At 45.4% G+C, this 24,606-nt stretch overlaps 1 protein-coding gene across 5 annotated transcripts in view; it reads right to left on the bottom strand.

The window, feature by feature from the left end:
* The window catches only part of JARID2 (jumonji and AT-rich interaction domain containing 2), a 228,771-nt gene that overhangs the window by 57,770 nt on the left and 146,395 nt on the right, over positions 1-24,606 (bottom strand). For all 5 annotated transcript variants that reach the window (XM_074348127.1, XM_074348129.1, XM_074348126.1 and 2 more), the window contains one exon: positions 1,425-1,594. In XM_074348127.1, coding sequence (XP_074204228.1) covers positions 1,425-1,594 — 170 coding nt within the window. The remainder of the gene's footprint in view (positions 1-1,424; positions 1,595-24,606) is intronic.

Here is a 24,606-nt window from a genome sequence, read left to right as displayed (position 1 = left end):
GAAAGATGGATCATATACACAAATACATTATGGATAATGGGAGCCAGACTTCTCGGGGTTTAATATGGAGAAAAAAAAAAGAAGATAACCAGAAAGAACTTTTTGGGGCTAAACTAAAACTGGGGGTCTTGGTGCTCATTCATGGATCTTAACAGACCTAGAGACACAGATACACCCACTAAACAAGCATGTGTGTACACATTTCTTGCGCTTACACACCCACACACACTACATTTCCACTACACTCGTTATGAGCACAGCTCAGGCCCAGACTTTAGCTTCTAAAGAGCAGTTGTTCCTTAAAATAAACAGGGCTCCTTGGACAAATGGCTGGTTCCAGGGCTGAGGGAAGGAGTGCCCAACATGAGCCTGGGGCATTCTGCTGTGCCAGGCAGCCGGGCTGGAAGGGTGACAGGGACAGGTCAGAAGGCAAAGGAAGCCAGCTTGAAGGGGCTCACTGCCGAGATCTGGGACAATCTAACATCAAAATGAATAACAGTAGCAGTTTACCACCCTTCAAACAAAACAGGAAATGAGTCCACACAGATACCAAAAAATCAGTACCCTTAGGTTGACGAGAAATGAAATATGCGTTTCAAAGCGCCTCCCCATGAAATACGTAATAAATTATAAAGGCCGAAGAGGCTAAGTGGAGACGCCTGACAGACCCACCTTATTCGAGTGACCAATGTGAGCGACAAGACTGAAATCGTGCGCCCCCAACAGGGCACAGTGAGGAGAATCAAGACTCACTTGCGTGATACTCTTGACCAAAACCGAAGAGGCTCTCAGTCTCTCTCACCATCCTTTGAGTTCTTCCCTCACTAAGTTCCAAGAGTAGGTACTTTTCCCCAAATGAGTCCGTGTAAACCCAAACCCATCCCTCACACTCCCTGTTCACCGGTCCTGCTCGTGTGCACAAAGCAGCGTCTGCACTGCTAACTGCACTCAGAAAGCATGGCTACTGTCTTCCCTAAAGCGGCTCGGCCCCGGGAGGGGCGAGGACACTCAGTCAGCGCGGCTTACTTCCAGACCTCAGGAAACACCAGGAAAGCAAGGGAAGGGTGCATCACACCCATCCACAATCCCCCACCAAAGCCTGTGTGTGATGGTGATGGTGGAGGTGGAGGTCCTAAAAAGACGCCAGGGAGAAGTCGATTATTCAGAAACTACAAATTGTGACATTGTGTGTTGAGAAGCCAAGAAAGGTGATTTAAGAGTCAAAGAAAAATAGAAGGAGAAATACATATGAAGGCTGAAGCACCCTCTTGGTGAGATTTCTCACCTTAAACTCGCCCTCCCTCAAACCAGGAGGGGGAATTCAAACATGAGCAGAGCAGAGACCAAAGCCAGCACTGACTCCTGGGTAGGACCTGTACCCTTTTCTTTCAGCTGCTCCGTCCAAACTGGCAACACAGTCTTACCTCGAAGGCAGAGAAAGGTAAGAAAATCTTCTGTCTTAGGCTTCCTTTTAGAGAGGTCAGAAATTTGAGTAGCTGGAGGGGGTAGCAATGGCTCCACTATCTTTACTGGAGTTGTGCTGGGACTGTTCGGCTGGGATTGAGCAAACTTCCTTTGTGCTTGCAGCCTGGGCCTGTAAGAGCAAAAGAAAATTAAAAATAAATTAAGCAGAGATCGGAGGATGTAGATCTACGTGCAGCAATAAAATCATGACACAAAAGGGAAAAGAGACCCTATTTCAAGCAAACTCTTTCTAATTAAGGTTCTGTATCTCTCACACTCTCATAAACCATGAGCCTGCTTTAAAGGGCAATAAATTTGCCTAAAGGGCTATGTTTTACACACCGGTTAATATGCACCCTGAGATTGTGTGTACGTGTGCGTACAAGGGCATGCCTGTGCACAAACCATGTGCATGCCTGGGTATTGCAATGACAGCACGTGGCGCTGGGTGACACAGGGCTAATGGCTTTTGGACGTTTAGCCAGATTTACACGGCATTCTGCTCTAACAAGATACTGTCGCAAACACAAGCCCAGCTGCCTTCACACTGTGTCCTTGCACCCGGCCCACCTGGGCCTGTCACTGACCTGGTCTTATACCCCAGGGGAAGTAGTCTCCCCATCTCTAAACTCTTCTGACTCCAATTCAGCCACATAAAAGACTACATTAATTTTTAAAGCGTGTAATGCAGAAAAAAAATCTATTTCTCTAGTCTATTCAAAACCCCTCCTTCACCACCAAATTATGTGTTACCCTCGCCTATACAAAAGCTCCTTAGAGTTAGGAATTCAACAAACTGGCCTAAACCTACCTTTCAGGCCTCTTCCCCTCATCACCATCCTACATAGAGACCGAACCCCTAATTTATCCACTTGGCATCTGCAAATCACAACTTAGATCTCCTTAACCAGACCTCGTTCATTTACAGAATTTTACATGTCAGACATTCTATTAATTTGAATCCTAATGAACCTTGCAAAGGTTTATTTACTTCTTTCCTAACGCTGTGGCCAATAGTTAACTTTCCTTTCTCTACTGAGTATTTTTACCTTCTGTGTAACTGATGTGACCTTTATCATAAACTGCCTCCTATTAGCTCTTCCTTCAGTTTTCAAGATCTCAGAGCCTCGTGGCAAGTAAGCACCTGAGGGTGTAGACCTATGTGTGTCCTGCTTTAAACCATCTCTCTTGGCCCTACTCATAAAGATGCTCAAGAAATTGTGTATGAGAGCAAGGGGGAAAAAAGACCCCAAAAGTAGCCCTATAGCACAGGGCGTTGAATAGCTCTGGTTCAAACTCCAAATCAGAATCAATCACTGCGTGGGACTGATAATGCCCCCCTACCCCGCCAACCCAATTCAGGCTGTTTGGAGCATCACACGCGTCTACGTTCGTAAAGCACAAACAAGTCTTCCCGTAACTACTGCTGGGATTGTATAAAACAGTACGCGTAGTATCTTCAAAATGCCCTAACAGCTTAAGTTAACAATCTAGTATTCAACAAAATACTCCCCCCACACACACTGGTTTTGTCCTTTGTAAAAATTAGTACCTTTAAGTTTAACCTCCCCTGTGTCCCACCCAGACTCTACTCCTCCTCCCCTAGGACCCACCAAAAACACCTCTGCACAGGTCATGTTCCCGATATGAACTGACATGTGATCAAAGGAGAGACAGCATGACTGCTGCTTACTGACTGGGCAACAACTCTCCAACCTTAAAATCCAGTAACATCACAGCAAATCAGAAGCACCCAGGAATAACTGAAGGGGAACAGCCACAGAACAAGGTACTGGTGGAAAGCTAAACGACTTTAAGAGAAATTCCAAACGTTGTAATGGTAAGGGAACAAAATGATACCCCTGTTCCTGTGTTATGCAGAATGGAGAGCTTTTTTTTGTCCTCCCCCTCAACCACTGTCTAGAAGACAGTGAGTGAGCAGAAGTATGTGCTGGACAAGCCACCAAGCCCAGGAGTGACCTCCCAGGAGGATCAGACGGGGCAGGGGTGACTGACTGAGAGACCTGAGGGCAGTGCTTCTCAAACTGAGACGAAAATCTCTTTTGTATTTGGTTCTTTCTCACCACCTTAGATTTTCTGCATATTGCAAATGGGTATTTTTGTAAGAAAAGAGTAGCTACCGTAAGGGGAAAATGAAAGATATAACCTACAAGCTCGAATTTATTATTAGATTTAACAGATATAAAACTCAACCTCGGTCCCACAAGCCACACCCTCGCCAGGCACTGCCACCCTCAGGGCGGGCTGGCCGGCCGCAGGAGGCCTACCCTCCTCATCCAACAGAGAGATGCTCTTCTCCACCAACCTTCTCGCCCTGTTAGAAAACCTGTCAGGTTTTCCAACTGAAAAGGGGTTTTCTAACTGGCAATTTTATGATGTGTACATCTTCATGTAAATGGACACAACTCATGAGCTACTACTAAAGGGACCTAATGCTGCCTGCGTGTGTACAGGATGCTCAGTGCTTACTGCTTTCCCAAAAGCTGGCAAATGACGAATGCCACACATTATGAGAAGCCGCACAGCCTGAATGAAAAACAAACCCGCCAACAGAGGTGGAGTGCAGACCCCGGAGCAGACCCAGCACAACGTTCTACAATTTTAGAACCGCAGAGATAAATGCTCTGACCGCTGTTCAAATAAAAGACGCTTTTCTGCCTGATGACTTTCTCAGGGAGGCTATGAAAAATAAGGCCACAACAGATTAAAAAGCGGCAGTAAAATAAAATACCCCTCAGAGGAATACGCCGAGCTCCCAAGTGATTAAGCATTTGTGAGACCCAGATGAAAGCAGGAACTGAAGAACAAGACAAACCAGTATCTTTTTAAAGAGGCCCGAAGAATCCATACTTCGCAGAAAGGGCAGGTCTGCGGTTTGCCTTTTCATCGGGCAGAGTCCCGGGGGATTACAAAGGTGTGACTTTGCTTGGCCGGCCCCACACGACAAAGGAATCTGAATGACACAACTCGGAGGCCAAGTCCGCGGAGGAAGCTCTTAGCTGTGTCAGTATGCTGGCAGGATAGGTGATTCATTCTAGACTGTCTCATTCCAGGAATTCAAAATCAGTACAGAAAAGGGGGCAGGGAGGTCCAGATGTTGAAGAACCAGATTACCTGCACCTGGAGATGCTGGGGGAGGAAGCAGGCTCAGGTGCAGAGGAGGGGGCCCGCACTCAGTGGCCGGGCTCCAGCAGGGAGTGGGTCAGCAGGTAAGCACCCCTCCAACAGGTGACTAACGTTTTAGCCAGGAATACCTTCCATTCCACTACCAGAGCAAAAACGCTTTAAAATGGAAATTTAGTTTGAACTAAGGAGGTTCAGAGCCATCCTGAGGGTGAGGGTGGAGAGAGTTTGGGGTTCCTGGGGGTCCGGGGAGAAAAAAGCAAGAATTTGGGGCCCCTATAGGCTTTCAGCCTTAATCTAAGCCAGGTGGTCCCTTCCTGCCCGTCCGGAATATACAGACAAGCCAGAATGCAGGAAATACAGAGGTCATCTGTCCCTCACACAAACTGCAGGGTATCTAGCGGAGCGTGACTCACTTCTGTGTTAGTATTTCATTAATTGATCAAGGAAGGAATTTCCCTTACAGAAGACTCCTTCATGCTCGGGAGGTCAATTAAACCAATTAAACCAAACTCTCTAGCAAGCCAAAGAAACTTAAACCAACTGAGGAAGAAAAGTGTAAAGACATTTATACATGAATAAATACATTGAGGGTAACATTTTATTGGCAGTGTATTGAAATCTAAGGCTGGGTTGGGCAGTAAGATAGAGGGACCAGAAATGGTTTCAGATCAAATCATTCTGTTCATCAGCTTCCGTGCCGTAAACGTGCTTATGTGAATTAAAGGACTAAAAGCTTCAGACGGCACTGAGAGAACATACAGCTTGCTATCTGAACCCCTTGTTGTGGGTAAGGCCATCTGGGGCGTGCCTTCTCTGAAGCTCCCACGTCAAGTCAGTTATGACAAAGCTCAGCCCTGCTGGTGTGAATCCTGTTAAAGCAAAATACCCTAAAGAGGGGTAGAGGGGGTTGCAATTAAAACTGCTGATTCCCCCAGTGTCACTCTACATAGAAATAAATGCTCTTAGGATAGAGGCAAAGGTTCCCAGGGGAACCCTGCTCACTTCAGACTGCCTCCTCCAGCCGGAACACCCCTCCCCTTCATCTTGCCATGGCTGGCTTCTCCCCAAAATCCAGCAAGGGGAACATTTCAGCCTGCTGCTTTATATGGAGTCAAAATTTTCCATGTCTGTTTGAAAATCCCCTCCTCAGAAAGACTGAACCATCCTCCCACAGCACGTCCCCCACGACAACCACTCAACCCCAGTTCTGTTCCTCTGCCCTTCGGTGAGCTGCAGAGTGGGCTCCCCTACAGTCTCCTCCTTCCAGCCTATTTCTGCGACCACGTGTTGCCATGCGACCAGGCAAGCCCCCCATAGATGCTGGCACAGAACGGCAGGGACACTCTGCTGCTGTCCCATTTATGATATAATTCACCTGTCATCCTTTAGGAATTACACACTTTTTTTGAGCAGAGGGGCAGACGGAATGGCAATCTGGAGGTGGCAGGAAGACACCTGGATGGATCTGGAACCACTCAAGGGCAACAGGAGAGGCCTGCGGCTCTGCCCCTGGTAAGGTGACTGGCCATCCCAGTAGATGGCTGCCCAAATGTCAACTGGAACTTAGTTTCAGTAAGAATCAGTTTCATAAGAATCCACTAGGAATCTGCCCACATGGTCACAATTTCCACCATCACCACCGTCATCACTTATTAAGGATTTAGGGAGCCACCTGGCATCAAGAGCATCGTCTTACAAAAGCCAAAGTGTGTTACAAGGTGCCACCCCCACCCCAAGGCACACCTTTGCCCCCACACAGCACAACTGCCCATGGGCCACGATCTGCTGCACCCAGATGGAGGGTCCTGCCACACCTGACCCCCATACATCAGAGACTGTTGGCACCTCTTGCTGAGCTGCACGAGCTGGAGGGAGAGGGTCCATCTTCTTCCTCTTTTGTCGTCCATGCCCCAAGAAACACCGAAGAAGCTTTCTCTGATGTGGGGTTAGTTGGCATCAGGGCCAACAGCCAAAAGAAGAATTTCCTTGATCACTTAAAATTTTGCCCAGATAAATCTTCAAATATTTTTCATACTCAGGTTAAAAATATATATATAGCACCTTGATCGGAATAAAGCAGTAGACCAAAATAAACACTAGCATTGTTTTCAAAGTTAACAAATGAATTGCAAGACAATGCACTGGTAGCTGACAAAGCCCTGTGACAAGTATCTTTTTTGTTCTGTAACACCTCCCTGTGTCCCTGCCCGCCCTCCCCAAATCCTGCATTAAGAAGCCTCCCGGGCAGTCTGCCACCACTGGCCTCGCGAGGGGGTGGCACTATGTCTCCAGGTTTCCTCTGGGGTTATCTACAGCACAGAGTTAACCAGCTTACTGCTATCTGCGCGCTCAATCTCTAGGGCAGCCTTAAATATGGCACAACAGCAATTTCTAGGTTAATTAAATTCCATTTCTGACCAGGATGTCTGATAGTTTACAAACCCAAGGAGGACACGGGGTATGCTCACAATTCGGTTGGACAAAGCAGGGGCAAGGGGGACCAGACGGTTTAAAGCAGTGCCCAGCTGGTCCTCCAGGAGGGACGTGTATGCCTAAACGCCACTTTATTAACTCAATTTTCAAATATTCAAGACATAAGCTGGTAAATCCAATTACTTAGATTACATCCCAATTCTAAACAAAAAGCAATGGATGGAGGGGAGAGGGGTGTTCATTTAAAAAAGAAGATGTGTTGTGTCTGGCAAATGCAGAATGACCAGCATAGCCGTGTTCTTTGTACCGGTGTGGGAGCTGGCCCTGAAGCTTTGCCAACTTGCTGAAAGGCCTATTCAAAAAAAAAAAAAAAAAAAGATTCCTGTTTCCATCCCCAAAATAATTACCCACTCTATTCTATCCCAGACACACACTACAAACCTGGCAGCTAGTCAAAGAAACAAGGGCGTGCGTGCATGAGTGTGCGTGTGAGTGTGTGTGTCTTGGAGGTTGTGGGGGGTCGGGCAGGGGATATCCTGGGCCCAGGGCAAGCTGCCCACCAAATTCAAATGCAAGTGCAGTTGTGGGTAAACCACACAAGATGGCTGTAAACATCCTGTATAGTACAGAGAAAATAAACACACCCTCAAGTGAACCCGGAGGCTAGCAGAGCCCAACTCACAGCAACCTCTGTAGCAAGCAGCACTGGCTGCAGGCTGGACCCTCGGTGCTCCCGTCCTCCCTGCTCCACGGTTACAGCCCGTGTTTGTCTCATCCCGGCGCAAGGACTTCGCCGGCTCCGTGAGAAGAGGTTTGTGACCTGGAATGCCCGCTTTATGGTACTTCTGGAGGCCTCTGAACCTTACTGGTTCAGAGGCCTCATTCGTTGCTTTACATATAAACAGATGAAATCATTTGTTTATGCTGAAAACCACAGGATGTTAAATATTTGCAGCACTTGTCTTAATTAAATTACACAGGCAGCTATTTAGAGTAAAAGTCTGCTATTAACCCGATTTACCTAGAGGAGCTATTTTTGGTTGAATCTGCTTGAGATGAATCCTTGTAAAGCCCTGCTTGGTCAGAGTGGTTCGAGGGCAAGGACCTGGCTGTTTTGGTTGAACTAACTTGGGCTCTTGGGCAAATGGGCTTCTATGTCCTTGGTTTTTTGGGTTTGTTTTTTTTTTTTGAGGGGGAAGGGGAGGGGAGGCCTATGAAAAGGAAAAAACTAAGGCTCCTTCTAGCCCCCATCTTCTCTGACCTCCTCTATAAAACCTGAATACAGTAACTCCCGTAACAGCTTCTCTTGCAACTATGATTTCATTATTCTTGATGACATGTACTCATCTTTTGCTTTGCCAGGTGGGAAATAAAAACCTGCATCTCCAAAATGCCTGTGTTGAAGATTCCTAGCGCCTACTTCCTCACTACATGTTGTCAGACTGAACAGCAAACATGACAGCTTTTAGATTTTGAGGTTATGTATACCGCCTTCCACGTTAGAAGGTAGGGGTAGGAAAAAAAATTTTAAATACAAATGTTTTAACACAATTCCAAAAGTTGTTCCTCAGTTCCCCTTAAATACTAACAACAATCCTATCTACACTCTGCTTCCTTGAGATCTAACCCTTCCAGTTAGGAGTCAATTACCCACAGGAAAACAGATGAAGTTCCTTCAAAGCCCGAGACATCCTTAGGAGGGAAGGCTGAAGACATTCACGAGCTCTACCCACCGAACTCCAAGGCCAGGAGGAGGCAGGCACCACGAACCCGACGTCGCCACCACCTCAGAGGGTGTTTCAACTGCTCCCAGAAGCTGAGCTCCCAAGGAAAGCAGGCATCACAGAGACAGGCGAGCCTTCTCCTCGTCTTTAATTCAGGGGGAAAGGGTCGAGGGGAGAGGAAGGAGACTCTCAAGCACTAAATGTCTACATGCTATCTGCAGCATCTTCCCAAGGAAAACACCACTTGGGCACACACATCTCAGGCCGGTGGTGAGAGTCCCCACAGTGAAATCACTTTGATTTCATTAATACAATGGTACAAGGATTTTTTTTTTTTAAAGTCTGACGCAGCATCCTGAAATGTCAAAGAACCAAGGCTGCCTGGAAATCCTGTCATGATCAAGGAAATATCTGACACTGACTTCTTTTGTGTTCTAGAAAGCAACCATGTCAAACTTGCATGGGATCATCATTAATCAACAATTAAAGCAGCAACAAAGCCCTTTTGCCCTGTCAGTCCCCAGTGTCACACGTGTTACAGTTTACCACCAATGGAAAGCCGCCGGGTTGGCCGCCCCCCTCCCCCGCCACGCAGCACAACCCTCTCCAAACCAGGGTCGAGGAGCTGCAAAGGACTTTTGGGCTCAGGGTAGTCTTGAGCAAAAACTGTGTCTTATCTCAAAAAGAAGAAAAGGGTAAGACAAGTCAGAACAACAACACATGGAAGTTAAAAATCTTAATGTAGTCAGGATCCGGCCAAAGAAATTCCTAATACATTCTGGTAGTTACAAGGTGTGAACAAATTATCTAAAGTACACTCTGCTGTAGAAGCCTCAAAGAGCCAGTGGAAGTGTTGATCTGCCTTTTGAACCTCTCATGAGGTGGCGTTGCCAACTTTGTTTTTAAAATACTATTTGAACAAAAACCCCAGCAGTTTCTCTATTTTAGGTTACTCAATACTTGGCTGCAAACTGCCAGAAAACTCCTCGAATCCTGGCAAAAAGATGATGGCTGGGAAGGGAGGGCGTGTGACTCTGTGAGGCAGGGATCATGTTTTACATTGTTCTCTGAAAGGGAAAAGAAAAACACACAAAGAAATTCATCCTGCAATGCTACACAGCGCATTCATTTAAAATAAAAAATCCAGCAGAACCCTTAGCAGTGTAACTGAAAACTCAGTCCCGGAGAAACTTCACACTAGAAACGTTCTCCATGGAGTTGAGGGCACAGTGGGGGCGGGCGGGCGGGCAGATTCTGAAGTCCATCATCATGTGACAGACTACAGCATAAAGGCAGCGCTCAGAGCACCAACTAGTCCCTGAAAGATTCGGAATACACTTCGTTTAGCTTCTCACTCACATCCTCTGCCTCTTGGACAGTAAGGCTGCTAACAGGGACCTGCTTTATTTAAAGGATAGCAAATAGAAAAGGGATTCTGGACTATTTCCCCGCCCACTGGAAATCCCATGAAGTAACCAACAAGCACCAATAGATGGCAGTAGAGAGTCTTGGGACACCAGCTCTGGGATCACCCCTCAAGAGGAAAGGGAATAAATAATTCTGACTTTCACGGGTTTATGACAAGCCTGGGCATTAACCAACTCTTAGGACCTGTGCTAGAATCTGACACCAGCTAAAAATCCAACCACTGCTTACGGAAAGTAGTAGGTGAACGATGTTAGCACTACCCTTTCACCCAACAACTCACAATTCAAGTTCCTTGCTTGTACGGAAAATATAAAGCAAATCACAATCCAACATTTTATATACTGGAAACATACGTAGGGCTAAAATCCACTGGGCTGTTTTCTCAAATACGTTCCTCACCACAACCCTGCCAAAGTGAATTTTATCACCAAGGAGAGTAAGAAAAGGCAAAACTAAAGCAACCCACCATGGTTCTAATACACTTTCTTCACACCAGAGTCCAGAGTACTCACACTGCGGCTCTGTTCTGTAAGAAAAGGGTGCACTACAATCCACACATTGTCTCTTCCTGAATGCTTACAAGAGGTCTAGGTATTCATGACAACTGCCTAAAGGTGAGAAAGCATGATCCTAATGCAAGAATCTGCTAATCACTAACGAACATACGAAGAGCAATTATCCTCCTTGTTACTGTTTTTGCTTTGTGATCCTGGAGTAAAGGTACCGTCTCTCAAAGGAAAACAGGAGCTGACACAGCATCCCAGGCTCGGTGACTCGGGTCAGGCTCAGAGGCTGCCCTGACGGATCCAGCAAACACAACCCTGGCACAGAAATGTAAATAAAAACCAAGGAAATGGTACCAATTCATAAGCAGGCAAAAGGGAGTCGTGGCACAGAAATCACCTTCCCTTTGAACACTGCCTAGGATACCCTCGAGCAACGCTGAATTTCTACCAATGTTCAGGGCTGCACGAGGTAACCATTTGTCAGGCAGGGAGCAGAAACATCTTTCCACGTGGCATCGCGGAATCAAACCAAACCAAGTGGCCTCTTAAACCAGACCAGCCAGGGGAGTGGGGGCCAACTCACCCCTTCCAACCCAGACACGATACTCCCATTTACATTCTTAGTATCATCCTGGGATCTAAGATGCCCCTCCCCAGGATAAAAAAAGCCCCCCTCATGTCTTCAGGATATGAACCCGCAGGCCCCCGACCTGATGTCAGGGACAAGCACTGAGTGGAAAGGGGCCCTGTCTGTGGACGGCAGCAGATGACAAGCAGAGACTTGCCGAACCTCTGCAGGACACACATGACCACCATAACTGTGTGTGGCTCAAACGAACCCTCACAGGGGTCTGGTGAAAATATCCGACTAGACCTCACTTACATCACAAAATGAGCATCTCTCCATGAGGGGAGAGTCAGCCTCCGACTCACAAGGGGTGCTGTCGTCCAACATCTTATAGCCATTTAACCAACAACAAAAAGACCCCTGCTATTAATGAGACGAGCGACTTACCACACCTTTCCAGAGATACTACATTTGTATTTGCTGTGATGCTTATAAAAATAGCTCAAAGGACTTTCAAAGGATTTGATTAAGGCCAGTAGCAGAAACCCCCAAGGATGAGACTGGGAGTACAGAGAAATCCAAACAAGCCCCCCCCCCGAATTCACCCAGAGCTGTCAACGACTAGTTATCCCCCTTCTCTTGAACATTCAAATGCCCTGACGAAGTTCTGATCCCCAGTGAGTTCCAGGGAACGAGCAGAGGAAAGTCCAACCTCTCATGCAGGGCTCAGGATAAACACCCAAGCTGCAGGCATCACTTTAGCAACTCTAAAGGACTGAAAGACTTCCTGTTCAATTAAGTCCCTCATTAATCCCTCCTGCTCCCGCCCACTACTCCTGTCTATAAACAGGAAACCAAGAAGCCACAGGTCAGCCTCGTCAGTGCAGCTTATACCCTCCAAGGAAGGCCACAGCCAAAGATCTGTCCTGGAAGCTGTCACAAAGCCTCAGTACCGCCTGGCTCTACTCATCTTCTCCATACGATGGTACCGAAGGGAAGGACAGAGAACGAAAAGACAAGAGGGAAAGAAGTGGGAGAGAATCCAAAAGTTCTACATGATCCTAATAAAATGTGAAAATGGGAGGAGAGGGAATATTCAACAGATGGAAACCTCCAATAATAAAAACTATTATTATTATTACATAAATTTATGAGCTACGAGTTTAAAAAGTGACCAACTTCCCAAATCTTATTTTTTTAAACCCCAACTCAAATCTAGCCTCAATGGGTCCTCCCATACCAGGAATAATCCATTTTTGTGATGCTTCCCATAAGTGGGAGTGTCATTTCCCTGCGGCTCCAGTCCCTCCCATTCCACTACCCAGCCAAAAGCAGAAGCAGCCCCTTCAACTGAGGGCTGTGACACTTGGTCAAGGGGACTTGCCACATGGTCCTTTCTTGGCTATGCTGCACCAGCACCACCAGACAAGCCACCTCTGGGGAGAAAGCAGAACCCCAAGGTGCATTTCAGGGGGAGGGTGCAGGCAGGGACCACGTGAAGGAGGGGGCAGGAGAGAGAAAAACTGTCACATCTTCTCAAGTGGTCAGAATCCATGACACGCTGCTGAGGCATCATGGCAATAAACAACATCCTTCTCTTCTCTGCAAGCCTCTGATTAACTCAAAGAAACAAGCTGCTTCAGTGCATGCTTCCTAGCAGCTGGCTTCAGCAAAACGCCAGGACGGCAAAGTGGCCAAATCCAAATCCTGCTCACGGAGATGTAGGTGGCAGGCCGTGGGGGGCCAGGAGGTACGTAAGTACTCTCTTCAGAAGGAGTCTCTTCAGTTCCACCAGCCTAAACATGCCCTAATGGTCTCCCTTTGATCAAAGAGGCATCTGTCTTCCACTGTGTCAATACGATGCCAAACACCACGCTCCCAGTCATCCATCAGCCCTGGGAATGGTCGCGAGGCCCCACCTCCTGCAATTTGTAAATAAGCCTGTAGGAGAACACTTCCAGCTGGACACTTAAGGCTTCCTACCCTCACCGCTCGATCATTCCAAACCACCCTCAGAGATCAGTGAGAACAACTTCATACCCAGAAAACACCCCCAGAAGTTGACCCTAGCTAAATACCGGTTTGCAGATGATTACTCACTTCCTCAGTTTATTCCTTCAACTGCACTCTTCCTCAGGTTCATCTATCTTTGGTCTCTGACTTTAGGAATTTCAGGAATCCCAGATTTTATCCAGTAAATCGAAATGGACATTTCATCTGAGATACAGAATACAGCAGCCAAAGTCACAGAGCACCCCCCAACCCCCAAATTACTGTTTGTTTTCTTTTCTTCTGTTACACGATTTTAAAAGCAGAAAATGTTACATGAATCAGTACTACAGGTAGGAACAAGATGTGTCCTTGAAGCTGTTGGTGCCACCAGGTAAGTCAGACTTCCCCGCTCTAGAATGCCATGGTCTCTCAGTTCTAGGATGGTAAACACATCAACAGACTTGAGCTGGGAATCGTATAATGAAAATACTCAGTGAGCTATGATCAACTTGCTATGAAAATCGCAGATGCATTTCACAGAAGACTAAGGCAAGGACAACTCAGAAAGGAAAATCCAAATCAGAAAACTCAGAATATCCATCCTCTCTCTCATTCCACTCCAGTGCCACAAAGGAGGAAAAGGGTAGACCCAGTAACTACGAACTACGCCAAGGGGAGACCCCCATATGTGAGCACAAGCAAGAGTGTCCTTGAAGGATAAACTGAGGGCAGATTCCGTGCGGTGACGAGCTGGATGGAAAGGGACCCGGGGTCTGACCAGGGACGCCTGGCTTTGTTTCTAGACATGCAGCCTTATCTAGTCACAGCAGGACAATACAACAGGGCCTGGGCTACACCAGGGAGCCCTGCCAGCCCCTGAAACAACTTTGCTCTGGGACAGAATTAGACTTGGGAACCGATCGTTCACCAGGAGAAAACTTCCCAGAAAGAAGGGTACAATTTATTCCTTCCTGACCTCCTCCTTCTCATAGCAAACAACTACAAAGACAACCTCACACCCCTGAGCTTCTTTGCTGATTAGCTCAACAATAAAACAGTAAAACCACCCAGTTGGAGAGCAAGGGCATGGCGAGCAACTGGGCTCCAGCGGTCGTGAGGGGCTGGGCTGGGCCAGTCCATTCAGAGCTCCCACCGGCCCAAGGGCCCAAGGCAGACACCTGTGCCAGGAGGAATCAAACTCCATCTCAGGGGAGGAAAGCCCACCAGACTCTTCAGTTCTCCCACGAACTGAACACCTTTAACTGAATGTGAAAACACAGAATACAAACAAGGTACAGGAAACAACTGCATGAGAAAGACACGTGCTGGATAGGATGTGGAGGAAAGGGAGCCCTCGTGCGTGGCTGGTGGGAGTGGAAACTGGTGCAGCCCCCATGGAGAACAGTACGGAGGTTCCTCAAGAAACTAAAAACAGAACTACCGTATGATCCAGCAATTCCGCCCCTGGGGTTTAGCTGAAGGAAATGACGTCGCTATCTCAAAGAGCTATCTGCACCCCGTGCTCACTACAGGATTATTTACAATAACAGCCAACGTACGGAAACAAACTAAGGGTCTGTGGAGAGATGAAGGGATAAAGAAAACGTGGTATGAACATATAAATGGAATATTGTTTAGCCATTAAAATAGGAAATCCTGCCACTTATGACAACATGGATGGTCACTGAGGGCATCCTGCTAAGTCAGACAGAGAGACAAATGCTGTGTGATCTCGCTTACATGTGGAATATAAAAAACCAAACTCACAGAAACAGGTAGATTAGCAGGGTGTGTGTGTGTGTGTGTGTGTGTGTGTGTGTGTGTGTGTGTGTGTGTGTGTAGGTGGTCAAGGTAAAAACTTCCAGTTATAACATGAGTAAGTTCTGGGAACCTAATACAGAGCATGGTGCCTATAGTTAACAATACTATACTGTATACCTGAAAGTTGCTAAGAAAGTAAACCTTAAAAGTTATTTAGTACAAAACAAAAGTATACGAGGTGACAGACGTGTTAACTAACCTTACAGTGCTTATCAATTCATAAAACATGCATATACTACATCAGTAGGTTGGACACCTTAAACTTCACACCGTTACATGTCAATTAAACGTCAATAAAGCCGGGAGAGGGGTGGGGGGTGGGGAAGGTGGTGACTTAACATCCAGGAAATTTAACATAAACTAGCCAGAAAACAGTCCCTGACATAAATCATAACAATGTCTTCCTAGGTCAGTCTCTCAAGGAAACAGAAATAAAAGCAAGAATAAACAAATGGGATCTAATCAAATTTATAAGCTTTTGCACAGCAAAGGAAACCATAAACAAAAGGAAAATAACCTACTGACGGGGAGAAAGTATCTGCAAACGATACAACCAACAAGAGATTGATTTCCAAAATATACACATAGCTTATACAACTCAATAACAACAACAACAAAAACACCAAACAACCCAAACAAAAAATGGGCAGAAGACTTCAATAGACATTTCTCCAAAACAAACAAAACAAACAAACAAAACAAAACAAAGACATACAGATGTCCAATAGGCACATGAAAAGATGCTAGGTACCACTAATTATCAGAGAAATGGAAATCAAAACCACAATGAGGTGTCACCTAACACTGGTAGAATGTCCACCACGAAAATGTCGACAGACGCCAAGTGCTGGAGAGGGTGTGGAGGCAGGAGACTGCAGTGCCAGCTGGTGCCTGCCTAGGCCCCCAAACTTCGAGCTCTTAGGCATCCACCTGCCCTTCTATGGAAAACAAACTCCTGATGGGTGTTTGCCTTAGCAGAATGAACAGCCCTGGGAAACGGCCAGCCTCACCATAGCTCAGGCTGACTTGTCTCAGCCCGTGTCTCCTCCTTATCAGAATCAAAAATTCCACTACATTGCTTGTGTCAGCCCAGGTCTCCATCTTACTGGAGCTGAAAATCCACTATCCTCCCATGTACCAAACCCCCTACCTCACTTACAGCCAATCAAAAATCAGTTCCCCTGTCCCTTTGCATTCACAGCCGCTTCCTCAATAAAAGACCCTGCGTGTTCACACCTGGAAGACATGCAGGCATCTCTTGTCTGTGTGGCCCACTGTTGCCTGTAGCACCATACCTATTCAACTCTCCTTTGTTCTTAAACTTCTCTTGGTTTCTGGTAAATTCTTTTCGCCACCTAGGACACTGGCCCTCCATGTGTCCCCCAACAGGGACCCCCTCCTACACTGCTGCTGGGAATGTAAGTTGGTGCAACCACTATGGAAAACAATACTACTCAAAAGAGTAAAAACAGACTTACTATATGATCCAGCAATTCCACTTCTGGGCATGTATCTGGAGAAAAACTCTAATTCGTTGACACAACATTGTAAAATGATTATAAATCAATAACAAATGTTTAAAAAAACTCTAATTTGAAAAGATACACACACCCCAATATTCATAGCAGCCAAGACATGGATACAACCTAAATGTCCATCGACAGATGACTAGATAAAGAAGATGTGGTATATTTATACAATGGAATACTACTTGGTCATGAAAAAGAATGAAATAATGCCATCTGCAGCAACGTCGATGGACCTAGAGATTATCATACTAAACAAGTCAGACAGAGAAAGACAAATATATATCACTTATATATGGAATATAAAATATAACACAAATGAACTTATTTACAAGACAGAAAAAGACTCACAGACTTAGAAAACAAACTTAAGGTTACCAAAGGGGAAAAGGTGGGGCGGGGGGTGGAGATTAGGAGTTTAGGATTAGCAACTACAAACTAACATATATAAAACAACAAGGTCCTACTGTATAGCACAGGGAACCATATTCAATATTTTGTAATAGCCTATAATGAAAAAGAATATGAAAAGGAATGGTATATGCAAAGTATGTGTATATGTATATATGTATTTGTATATAACTGAATCACTATGCTGTACACTAGAAACTAACATAACATTGTAAATCAACTATACCTCCATAAAAATAAAAAAGACAAAAGTAAACATTTATCTCGGTGGTAACTTAAAGCATTTTCCTATTAAAAATAAGCCCAAACCTATTTATGAAGTAGAAAGAAAAAATTTGCAATTATTAAAACAGATCAAAGAAAAGTTCTAGCACAGAAAGGCTCTTTTCAGGCCCCAGACACAGAAAGCTGAGAAACCTTGTTCTACTGTGCACTGTCCACCTTCTCATCTCCCCCTGACAGATGAGGAAACAGTGCCTCAAGAAGAGCATTTGGCGACTCAGACAGGATGAAGCCACTGCTGAAAACTCTTAGAGAACACACAACAACATTCTGTTAGAATACCTGAATTAATTGTCCACAGAATTCACATAACAGAATTTTGAGATGCTTGGATAAATGAATGGGTTCATTTCCTGTTGTGGGGAGGGGCATGGGGCACGGCATCTGCTGTCATGGCGATCATAAACCAATGCATTCCCACCCACTCTTGACAGAGGTTAAAATAAACACAAATGAGAACTCACCCTACTTGCCCTTGCAGAATTATGTGACACTCTCTCTCCCCATCATCTCCTTGAGGGAACTGGCTTCATCCCAATCTCTGTGCAACATCCTCTGGGAGACACCCCCCACCCCCAAAAAAGAAACCCACAGCCTAAAAATACAATAAATTTCACTTGAAAACATAAGCCACTGAGAAAACAGTGATGAGTATGTGAAATTGCCCTTCACAGTAAACGTGACTAGCAGCATGAATCTTGTGCACCAAGGGACAGCCACAGTGTCATTTAGAGCCGTCTCTCTGTCTCTGGTCTAAAACACAACTTGCTTTGTAAAACACAGAAACTGTCGGGCACACAGTGAAAGGTGGAGACAGACTGATAGAGGTGTGTGTGTTTTATGGGTAGATTCCCCCGCTGGGTATAAATTAAATTAAATCCTGTGCAAGCTGAAACGTGTGAAATTTGGGAAAGAATGAGGTGCGCTGGTGCACAGGTACCTATTCCCGCCCCCACCCCACCCTGCCACGCCCACATTCACACATACACCCTGGAAGGGCCTTGGAGGAAAGGCTGGTAGAACCTGAACAGGGATGTGATGATACTGCACTGACTGTCAGCCAGAATGCCATCCCTGAACATCAAGCACAAAACAAAAGTAGAAATAACTCACACGGACATAGTACTGTTTCCAAATTTTCCTCTGCGCAGCCCAGAAAGCATAGTAGGAACCATCCCCAGACCTATGTCTGTGCAATCACTGTGGATGTATCTACCTGCCCAAAGAGAGCGTCGCCTACTGCAACCTACAAGGAGCTGGGAAGAAGTCTACACATAGGAAACGGAAGCCAGCCTGCGAGGCTCCCCTGCAAAGGTGGTCTGAGGTTAAATCACACTGCCTGCTATGGTCAGTTGTTCATAGCAGGAAAACATCTATGCCTTTGGGAGGACATACTGCACATAAGCAACTACCTAAAGTAAAATTACACCACGGGGGGAAAAAAAAAGGTTCGGGGTGGGAAGAAGGTGGCGTGCAGCCAATCTATAAATAATTTCAAATAAACCGCAAGGGAAGGAAAGACATCACTGTTCTGTTTCTGCACAAGGCAGATGAGAAGGCTGAGGAAGGAAACATTTGGGGGCATATAAAGAAAAAGGCATCGTCTGTCTCAAGTAGGCAGGGGAAAATCGGCCAAGGCCTGAACTCAACATCTATGAAGGAAAGAGCAGGGCAGACATCAGTAAATTGGAACCACGCTTCACCCGTGGGTCTGGGGAAAGGTTTGTTCAAAGTAGAACCTAAAATGATCACAGCTTACCAAAGAGAAAAATCAACTCAACTCATTTAAATTCTTACCTAAAGGAGTCACGCAAACTATCAAGTGGAGACACGGGGAAGACACAGTTTCTACGTTCCTAGATTTAGGGTTAACAGTCCTGTGAGACCAAGCCCTTCAGGAGGAGCTGTTACATCTAACAGCTAAAGACCAAAGGCCCCAGAATTCTTAACCACAGGGATCACCTCTGTCCACTCCCACAGCAACTCGGCAGAGAATGGGTATTTAGTATTTATTAAAGAACAGGTGCTTTAAATCACATGTAGCATTTAGTCCAGGGGTCACCAGAGCAGTGGCTATCAGAAGGTGATTCTCTAACCAGCAGCATCAGAATCACCTAGGAACTTACAAATGCAAATTCTCAGACTCACTGAATCAAAAACTCCAGGAGTGGGATCCAACAAGCTGTGTTTTAACAAGTCCTCCCAGTGGTTTCCTGCACACCCAGGTCGGAGAACCACTGGGTAGAGCCACCAGCCTGTAAGGCACTGCAGCTACCACTTACCAGACAACGAAACGGAGGCCCAGAGACTTAATGCAGCTTTTCAGAGCATAGATGCCAAGCAAACATGGCCATTATTCCAAAGCCTGAACTCTTTCCACCGTATCAAACTACAGGAGCATTCTGTCCCTAGCACTGGACACAGAGACTGGTTTAACCATAAAGGCAACGTTGAAGATCTACTTTATATTTTAAATTAACAAGACCAGATTCAGTACAAAGTGATTTTAATTCAAGATTTACCCTCTCACTTGTTGATAAATGCTACTTTCAAAGGTAGCACCAAAGGTAGCTACACTGGTGCTACGTGAACCGTAGGTCCTAGTTCGATTAGCAGAAAATACATGGGCACTGCTCGCGGCAGGGTCAGCCTGCCCGCCTGGCCACTGGTTTTACTTAATATGAGAGGTGTGTCCACTCCCACTGGCATGGATTTAGTTAACTACTGGCTTAAGGAGATTTCAACAAAAGCAGTTACTACGTTCCTAGATTCAGGGTTAACAGTGGAGACAGAACCTTTTTTGGGAAATCTGCGGTGTCACAATCCAAACTGACAACTGTACATTTCTTCATTTCTCAAACTTTCAATGAAAGGGAACATTTTATTCGTGGTCTTGATTTAAATACTTTCTCTGGATACAAATTTCATTGTTTTAAATATGAATTTTGAAAATCTGGGCAAACACAGGAGACCAGGAAAGACGGGCAAGAGCAAAGGTCTGTCCTCAAACAGGGATTCAAGGGCGTCCTGCCCACCTAAGATCTGAACCGAAAGATGTGGCCACCACAGGAAAGCACCTGTTCACACCAAAGGGGGCGGGAGAAGAGGCAGGATGAGGAGGGAAAGGGACACACAGAAGGCCCGACGAGCAAGCCTTCCATGTGTCTGCGGGCATCCCTCTTCGTGCCCTTGAAGACACACAGATCTCCATCACAGAGAAAGCTGTACCTGCCTCACCCTCCTCTTGCTTCAAACAGCAGCCCAGACTCACAGCAGGAGGGCATCCTTCAGGAGACACACAGATTTCGGCTGTAACTTGGGAAAGATTGGTGTGTAATTTTGGTTTCTAAATTGTTTCAAACATTAAGAGACATTCTCACCACAAGGATTCCCAGGGCCCCAGTCCTCTGTAAGCCTTAGGTTTCTCATCTATGGACCCAGATGATCTGACATTCAGATGACCTATAAGGGCTCCATTTATCCAGGCCTCGTTCCGCAAGACCGGACTGGCACAGTCCTAAGAAATGAGGATCGAGAGAGAAATTACGGCCAAGGTGGCTCAAATTCCTAACAAAGGGGGCTAGCTACAAGCTCCAGAAAGGCCACATGCCAGTCCACGTTACACAGCGGCATTTGCCAGAACAGCAAGGAGGTCACAGTACAAACGGTCTGCAGGCTGTCATGAGGGATGCAAACACAGCTCGCGGGGGCAGGGTAACAGGCTGAACAAATCAGTAATTATGTTCGAGAGAAAGAATGATTGAAAACAACATATATTTTACAATTGCGAGAATACCAATCTGTAGAGTTCCAAGTGGACAGGCCAAAAACAAAAAACAAAAAACAAAAAAGCAAAGCAAACAAACAAACAAACAAAAAAAGTGTTAATGAACACCCCACAGGGCACCACAAAGTACCCCACCCCAAGACTGACCTGAATAGTGTTCACGGTCACTCAGAGCATCCTCTACAGACCACTCATGCCTCATACCAAGGTGGGCTTGGCCTGGACAGAACGCCCAGTAGTCCTACCATCCCCAGGTAAGTAGACACTGACAAAAATGGCCCTCCCACGAGACGATAACCACCAAATGGATTTACATCATAATACATCAGAGCCAATACTCACTTCGTGTCATTTTTTAATTATATTATTAAGGAACAATTTACTTGATTCAGTAAAACACCTTGCCCGTAGTACAGTTATATACTCAACAAGAACAGTACTTCATATGAAAGCAGCAGCCTCTTAAAAGGCCTCCATTCATTTCCAAATATGTCTGAAACCAAGCAGGAACAGCAGCAAAGATTCTCTTTTATTATTTTATCTGTTTTCTATTTATGTTATTTTTTTAAATTTTAGAACATTTTATTTTTGTACAGTTTTTAATTGGAGGAGGGGTGGTTCGATCTGTGTATTTTTAACGGAGGTACTGCGGACTGAACCCAGGACCTTGTGCTATACCCTCCCCCAAAGATTCATTTTTAAGACCCTGTTTTTGTTTTCCTTTTAAATGTTCTCAATCCTTCTACATTTTATATATGGTAGACACCAGGAATTAAAATAAATGCCAGTTCTACATAATTAAAGCTTTCTTTAAAATGGTCATATATGCTATTCATATTTTCTTCAAAAGCAAATAAACAAGAGCTAGGTCTTCTTCAACCCCTGAGAAAACCAAAACCTGAGAGGATAAGGTAATATATGCTTATCACCATCATTATGAGTGAATAATATTTATTATCATAGAATTTGATGATCACTGTAAGCATCTCAAAATTCTAAGGATACCAGAAAACTGTGGTCAACCTTAAGTTAGCACCACAGGAGGAACCACAGGGCCTTCAGGCAAGAAGGCATTTCCTCCTTCGCTTGGCATCACTAATTAACATTGCTGATGGAAATTAAGTGACCTTATACTGTGGCAGCTGGAGGACTCCAGACGCTGCTGTGAAAGTAGAAACAGGCACTTCCTTATGCCCTAGTCAGATGGGTCACAAGACAGGCCCCAAGAAGTAAGTTTACAAATTGTATTTTGGTATAGATGGATGCGTAATTTTGGACCTAGGAAGCATTTATGAAACCAGAGAGAGAGAGGAGAGAGGAGGAGAAACAAGTTGGGGCGGGGAGGGGGGGAGGATAAAAGTATTCTATCACTACCAAAAAGTTTGCTCCTAACCCTTTAAAACAAAACAAATAACTATGGGTAATACTTCAGAAACACGAACAGGCAGACAGACACACAAGTACACACACACCTACGTTGCAATATGCGAAGAGGGATGAAAGATCTGGACAATTCTAAACAGGAAAATATGCTTCTCAAACATAGCGACTCCTCTGGGAAGCCTTCCTTTCCTTACACGTTATTTGGCTATTCTTAGAATTGGTTTACCTTCACAAAAACATGCAAACATACCAGATACTCCACCAGCCACTGGGGACAGAGAGACAAACAAGGACGATCCCAGCTCTGAGGGAGCCGAGGGCCAAGCCCTTCTCAAGCCTAAAGGCCAAGGGACAGCCAGGCAGCAGCGACCACCCGAGTCCATCGCCACCCAAACACACTCAAAAAACAAAACAAAACAAAACAAACAAACAAAAACAAAAACAAAACAAAACAAAACAAAAAAAAAACGAGACTGATGTTGCCGATTCCACATTCACCCTGTGGGACGGGCTTTAAGCTAGAGGGATAGATCGATCAAGGCATTTTATGAGGCTGACACTCTTTGAAAGATTCTGTGTTTCTAAATCGAAGCAAGAGAGAAAGTATTCTTGCCCGATATTTACCTTATTCCAAGGGGGAAAAGCTCACCTATTATCATGATCGCTTATTTAAATTTCTAATAGCAGAAACGAACAAAAGTTTTCTCCCCCACAACACACACACAAATACTTCAGTGTGTACTTCAGTATCTCTGCAGCCAAGTGCCCCACCCCCACCCAGCCAATTCTACCATAAAAATGGAGGGGGGAGAAGGAAGGAGGGAAGGAACAGACGGGGGTGGGGGTGGTAAGAACACTCTATTCCCATCTTAGTCGCAACCATGTGCAATGCTTTTAATTGAGCTGCTAAGCAGCCAAGTGAGGTGCTGACATTAAGGAACACGCTGCATAAAAAGCCATGTCTAACAACCCTTGCAAGCACTCACACGTGAACCACAAGTGACACTAATGGCTGTCACCCCCTTCACAAATGAGGTGACTCTAAACCCCCACACACCCAGCATCTCTGTGCGTGCTCTCAATTTCATCAAGGAAGACTTCCCAACTGATAAGTTTCCAGGGGGGTCGGATACTACTGAAAAGATCATGGACGTGTTTATGTTTGTCCTTTGGAGGGTGTAAAAGGCCAGAAGGGCAAGAGCATGGGACAGAGATGTTTGTATTTAAAAGATGAGGAAGAGATGTGATCTAAGAGGAAGGAAAGAAGCTGGTACCCAGTTTCCGTGGCAACCACAAAGCATACTAGAGCATCATTTGCATGGCAGGTGGAAGTGACATCCCTGCAATCAGACCTCAGAGGGAACAGAAAAAGGAAACGGCCACAGCAGTAATAAAACTGCCTCAAATGAAGTTCCACCATTTTCCTTAAACAAATACACGCAGCCAAAGCCTGTGCGACTACCAGGAACCTCAGCCAAATTCTAGGAGCAGCAGCCCATGTCCACAAGTCTCTAAAACTTTGCCCTTGGCAATAATTAACGGCGAATTAAATCAAACGTATTTTGCCAATCTCTTACCCTACAGAGGACACACATGCTCTGGGGCAGCCCTGAATTTCCCTTTCCTTCCTTCACACTAAGACCCACGTGCGCTCAACTTTTAGAAGGGTAGTGTGTTCGTGCTGAAGAACTGAGTATCTATGAAGACTTCTCTAAACAGAATCCCTTTCTAGTAGGAAAAATAACATATTAAGCAAAGAGAAGCCCAGTTTCACTAATGAGAAAGCTTAATGCACAATTCCAGGAAGGTAAGCATTAACAGTAAATTTTAAAATAAACTGCACAATGCCAGAAAGCTCCATCTCTCCTTGCTTTACACTCCTACGTTGTGTTACCCCAAATACAGCAAGGTGCTACCCCACCCCAGATTACCCAGGCCAGACAGGTGGTGCTTTAATAGACACTTAAAGATGGAAATTCCATGATAACTTTAAAAGTCAAGAAAGGATGGAGCTGATGGAAATTTATTCTGAAAGTCTTCTAATAAAAACCAGACAACAGTAACAGCTTTTCGATTACTACCCCCATCTCCCTTCTAATTAGTCGAGAACCTCTTATGTTTAAGTCTACTCTTC

Source organism: Camelus bactrianus, chromosome 20, assembly GCF_048773025.1.
Source record: "Camelus bactrianus isolate YW-2024 breed Bactrian camel chromosome 20, ASM4877302v1, whole genome shotgun sequence".
Classification (NCBI taxonomy): Eukaryota; Metazoa; Chordata; class Mammalia; order Artiodactyla; family Camelidae; genus Camelus; species Camelus bactrianus.
This window is presented reverse-complemented; position numbering and strand designations above follow the sequence as displayed.